The sequence below is a fragment of the Cucurbita maxima genome, unplaced genomic scaffold, assembly GCF_002738345.1.
Source record: "Cucurbita maxima cultivar Rimu unplaced genomic scaffold, Cmax_1.0 Cma_Scf00022, whole genome shotgun sequence".
NCBI classification, from domain to species: domain Eukaryota; kingdom Viridiplantae; phylum Streptophyta; class Magnoliopsida; order Cucurbitales; family Cucurbitaceae; genus Cucurbita; species Cucurbita maxima.
Window position 1 is genome coordinate 3,698,788 of NW_019272038.1, and position 6,000 is coordinate 3,704,787.

The following is a 6,000-nucleotide window of genomic DNA, read 5'->3' on the forward strand; positions in this document are numbered from 1 at the left end:
CCATGAGAGTTATGCTCGAGTTCTATTCCTCTAATAGAGTTGATCCGTGTACATATACTAATTGAAATTTTTAATAATTATTTTAAAAAAAAATCTATTTATCAATTTCAATCAAATATTTACAAGTGATAACATATCACAAGCATTAATAATGCTCACTGAAGTTAAATATTCTTAAATTTTTTTAAAAGCAGACAGGATTGCAACCCTATTTTGGGATCCTTCCTTTCTTCAAACGGAACGAACAAGATAGAATTAGACCGATTCCCTAAATGTTTTTCTGGATATTCCTTAATGTCCCGACTATTCATGGAACGTGAGAAGCATATGAATAATCATTCGCTTCCAGAAGAAATCGAAGAATTTTTCGGGAATCCTACAAGATCCCTTCGTTCTTTTTTCTCTGACAAATAGTCAGAACTTCATATGGGTTCGAATCTTATTGAGAGGTTCCTTAGAGATCAAAAAATTGTTAAAGAAAGAACAAGATGTTTCTTTTGTCGGCGATCGAAAAATAAATAAATAATTAATATATTCAAGATAATTATATATTTACAAAATTTCATCTCAATTCATCCTATTATTCTTAATTTTTTGCTAAAGAAACTGAAAGATCCAATAAGATTTCATTCTTGAACAAAAATCCATTTATTTATTTATTTCATCTATTCCATGTCCGAAACAGGAGGGGATACACGTTACACCACGATTTTGAATGAGAAGAGAGATTTCAAGAAATGACAGATCTATTCCCTCTATCAATAACCTGTAAACTAAGCCAAATTTTTAATTTCTTAAAAAATCAATCCAACCCATTAAAACCGAAAAAAAAAACCTAATACAATCCAGCTCAACCTTTATAGTTTAAGTTAGATAATGTATATTGATTGAATTATCGAGTCATATAAATACTCAGCACAAAATCACAAATATAATACGTGTATGCCCAAATTGTTTAATATCGTAGTTAATAACAACGAAACATTGTATTGAGACAGGTGGGCACGATTATTTTATAACCATAGGTTGCATCCATTGTGACAAATACAAACCATACAACCTCAAAAAAGCCTAAGATTCTATGATTATTGTATCATCACAAACTTAGTAATATATTGAATTAAATATGGAATATTGAATATTGAATGGTTGTATATTTGGTAATGACTTGAGGGTGGCTGTGCCGCTACCCAATTATTATATTCCCATTTATTGATTATTTTAAAAATTGCTTTTTTTTGTTCCATCCATTTCCACTTTTGCCCCCTCCACTTTCTTTCTATTTTCGTATGTAGTTCCGTTATGAATTTTTGGTTGTGGAGGCTTGTCTTTTGATTTACACGAGTGACTTTGGTACACGAGTGACTTGACCAGAGTTATGAACTCAGTTGTGAGGGCTTGTCTTTTGATTTGCATGGGTATGAGCGACTTTTGTAGACGACTACCAATTGGGTACTTGAACAATTAGAGAGTTGGGAACATAATTTGTTGATTTTGGGACTTGAACCATGAGGCTTCACTTTGTCACCGCTTAAGAGAGACTTAGTTTATAGCTCATATAACTTATAAACACTAAAATTGTAACGCCCCATGCCTAGGATTTGATACTTGTTAGTCTCGACATTCCCCTGTGTTCCACTCCTCCCTCTTTAAAAGTGAACACTACCCCCACAAACCAACCCACGTCTTTTTAGCACGTTTTTATTACTCATATGTATCATAAGAAAATTTTTAAGAAGCTATCTAACATAAAATTGCTCTAAGTAAAACACACTTAGCTATGAAGTTAAGTTATTGTTGGCACTTTATTGATTATAATTATAAACATGAAGAATGGTCGATTATAATAATAACAATCATGAATCATTTTATATGCTAATATAGTATGATCATAATAATTATTGGTTTACATATATTTTAATCATTAATACAAACTAAGCATACCCAACTCTAAAATATTTATATTTATATAACTTAATCATAGTGCTTCATTGTTGCTTTTTGAGTTAAAATTGTTTCGTCATCTTATATTATATAAAGTTCATGATAATTATATTTGTATATAATATAGTTTTATTTCTTTGGATAAGCTCTAGTGGCAATTGGGTGTCCAATTAAGAATTTATGGCGTGATAGAAGTTTAATTGGAAAAAATGAACCAATAATTATATTAATTTATTGTCATATCCTATATTGGTTGAAGAGGAGAACGAAACACCCTTTAAAGGGTGTGGAAACCGCAGATGCATTTTAAAGTTTTGAGGGGAAGTTCGAAAGAAAAAGCTCAAAGAGGACAATGTCTGTTAGCAGTGGACTTGGGTCATTACAAATGGTATTAAAGTCAGACACTGGGCGATGTGCTAGTGAGGAGCTTGTTCCCTGAAGGGAGTAGACACGAGGCGGTGTGCCAGTAAGGACGCTGGGCCCTTCGTGGTGGTTCCACATCAATTCCCTGAAGGGGTAGACACGAGGCAGTGTGCCAGTAAGAACGCTAGACCCTTCGTTGTGGTCCCACATCGATTCCTTGAAGGGGGTAGACACGAGGCAGTGTGATAGTAAGGACGCTGGGCCCTTCGTGGTGGTCCCACGTCGATTGGAGAAAGTAACAAGTGCTAGCAAAGATGCTGAATAGTGTTCATATGATCTAATAACTCGACAAACTCCAATTATCCATCCCAAACTATTAAAGGTTAAGATGGGTTAAAAAAACTGAAAAAATTTGGTTCGGTTTGTGGGTCGGCATTTTTTTGTTAGGTTATTGTGAACTCTATTCGAATTGTTCGAGTCATTAACTTTACTGGAATCACTTCGTGTACACGATGAGTTGGTCGTGAACGAACCTTGACTATCTATTAATTTAAATATTAAAATAAAAAACGTTTGAATTTGATATAAATCTTCAAATTTAGATTCTTGGTATTATGCCAAACTTTATTTATTCAACCAAAACTTGAAAGACACGTAAGCTTCTCAAGTCTCATTCGGTTGTCCTCGTCAATTATTCAACGCAATATTAGTAAAATTAAAATAAATAAATAAATAAATAATTAAAAATAATCAAAGTGCTCAAATTTTAAATATTACAGAAAAATAAATTTCTGTGAAAAAATAATTTTAAACAATTTTATTTTTATTTTCCAAAAAAAAAAAACCTAAGAATATTCACAATAATACATCAGTCAATCGTCATCATTGCCATGTCATTCTGTACCCCTCCGCCGTCTGCAAGCCAAACCATCTCTGCGTCAGTAATCTCAACCGATCATCCCTGACCTCACAAAACTTCCTCGGCCACTCCGGTGGCTCCACGGCGGAGTTCCCCAGCCCCGGCGCCCTGTCTTTAGACGTCGGATTGCCGGAATTCGTCCAATCCAAAACGTAAGCCGATACGCGCCGCCGAAATTTCAACCGAAATTCCGGCCACGCTTGGTACTTGTAGTGATTCACTACCGCCGCCTCTGTTCTCATCTGCCTCGATCGAAACTCTGTCCTCAATTGAAAATGGTGAATCACATTCAACAGCGATTCATCCACCGCCTCCAATAGAACAATTGATTTATGCCTTTCCTCTACTCTTCTCCGGCAATTGTAGCCTTGTGTTACGCCTTCCGCCGGATTCGAGATTCGATCCGACGGTCCGTAGTCGTTGCACATGATCGTTACCATTCCGACTCTGTTTTTCTCCGCCGGAAGCAGAGATTTCAGCATCTCCTTCGATGGATTCAATGAATTCAACCACGACGGAGAGAAGATGAATTCGTCAACGTCCATGAACAGCATCCATTTGCACGATCTCTTCGAATACTCAACGCTGTGAGAGAATCCAGCCTCTTGCGTTTTCGGCCAAATCCAGAACACGATTTCGATATTGTATCCTTCCTTATTCAATTCCTTCACCACCGCCGTAATTTCATCGTCGCTGCCGTTGTCGTACAAGATGAACTTCTCGACGCCGATTTTCGAGTAATACATCACCCATTCTTTCAAGAATTTTCCGACGTTGTAAACCATCGTACAAGCGCAAATAGTAGATTTCGCCTCGGTTTCTCCGCCAGTGATACGGCGTCGCGGCGAGTAATAAGCTACCGACGGAACGAGGACGCTGCGACCTTTGCCGTCTTGAATTTCGAGAGTGATTTTGAATTTCTTGTGATGATCTTCTTGCACCGTTAAATTCGGATGACGGCATCGGAAAACCTCCTGTACGGAACAGGTAACGGCGGTTCTAACGGCTTTATCGCCATCGCCGAACACGCATTTTAAATCAGTCGGGGGGCGGTTACTGCCTTGGCGATGGTTGACGCCCTTGACGAACAGAACGACGTCGTCATCTGTTTCGAGAGCTTCATAAGCGAAGAAAGTCCACCTGATCAATTCCGGCATGGGAGAAGAAAACACCTCCTCCGGCGAGTTGGTTAGCATTGGTTGAAAATACGGCCGGAGGCGCCGGACACTCTCCGGCATAAGGCATTTAAACATAGAAGGAGAATTAAACTCCAAACTCCCGGAGAATTTAGCCGGTGAAGTATCATTGTTCTGAAACACACAGAGGAGACCCCGGAGAGAATTCGGCGAAGAGAGCGGCGCGTCGATTGAAGAAATCAGAAGAACCTCCCAATCGGGAAGAAGAAGTGAGGAAACTGTGGGGATAGGATCGAGAATGGAGGAGACGTGGCGAGTCCGGTGAGCGAGATTCTCCGGGAACGCCGCTTCATGGAGAGCATAATGAGCGACGGAATTAGCAGAGTGAGAAGTAAGAAGGGCGGAGGAAGAGGGGAAAGGGAGGTCGCCGCCGTAGAAGAGGGCCTTCCGGGATAGTTGAAAGGCGAAGACGAGAAAGACCGCGACGGCGAATAAAAGAGTAGAAAGAGGCTTCCGGCGCATTGTTTTAATGGAGGCTGCGTCACAGCCGGCGGGGGTGAGGGAGGAGAGTGAAGGGGTTATATACGTGGGAGGTTGGGACACGTGGAAGGTAGTGATAGGCGGTCGTATTTGCCTGCTGGGTATTTAGTCATCCACATGGAAATTAAAAATAAGGAATGAATTTGGGGATTTGAAAAAAAAGTAAATGCTTAAATATATTACATAGAAATTTCCGGAATATTTCCTTCCTTAAATTTATTACCACCTAATCTAATCTCACGCAATTCCTTTTTATATTATTATTTTTGTATCTACGCTTTGAATCAAATACCATTTTCCAATTAATTTATTATTATTTTTAAATATATATTTAGGATTAAGTGTTCGTGAGTTCGGCTAGCTTGGGTTGAAAATTTTTTAGACCCAACTCAACCGTTCGTATTCTAAATTTTTCAATTCAAACAACTCTTCGGCTCAACTCAATCAATCAAACCATTAGAATCATTTTTGGGTCTGATTAGTTTGAGTTGTTTAAATCATTTATTCAAAAATTTATTTTATATTCAAATAATCATGAAATTAAAAAAATAATTATATAGTTATATTCTAAAATTAATAATAAATTCGAAAAAGGATTAACCAACTCAAGTTAGGTTATTTAGGTCATTTACTCAAAATTTTATTTTATATTCAAATAATTATTTATTTGAATATATTAATTATAGAGAAATTAAAAGAAAGGTAAAATTAGAATAACGTGTGCGATGGACAAAGTTGACTCGTAAAGGTCAAGGGTTAGAAAGGGAAAGAAGAGTGCCGGAGCCCCCTTGTTTGGACGCGGGGTTACTTTGACCCCAGCCCAGCGCATACGCTAACCTATCCAGTTTACCAACCGACCATCCACACACCAATCGCCCTATGTATTCTCAACCATTATCTAATATTAAAATAATAATTTTCCATTTTCAGTAATTACTTAACATATTTAATTATTATACTAAAATATGATTTAGTCACTTGTAAGGTTCATTAATCTATAATTAATAATAAATATTTGGACACTTGGAAGAAATTATTTTTTTTGTTAATTAAAAATTTTGAATTATGTATTAATTATCCTATTGACTTGAGTTTATT

The 6,000-nt window shown here is 37.1% G+C and overlaps 1 protein-coding gene across 1 annotated transcript; it reads right to left on the reverse strand.

The window, feature by feature from the left end:
• Window positions 1-3,189: 3,189 nt before the first annotated feature.
• Window positions 3,190-4,884, reverse strand: LOC111496640 (glycosyltransferase family 92 protein At1g27200-like). Its single transcript, XM_023147132.1, has one exon. The coding sequence runs from the start codon at window positions 4,882-4,884 to the stop codon at window positions 3,190-3,192; it is 1,695 nt and encodes a 564-aa protein (XP_023002900.1).
• Between the last annotated feature and the right edge of the window lie 1,116 nt (window positions 4,885-6,000).

Bases quoted from the DNA above. Each gene is read 5' to 3' on its own strand.
- LOC111496640 (XM_023147132.1), bottom strand. From the start codon at position 4,884: ATGCGCCGGAAGCCTCTTTCTACTCTTTTATTCGCCGTCGCGGTCTTT.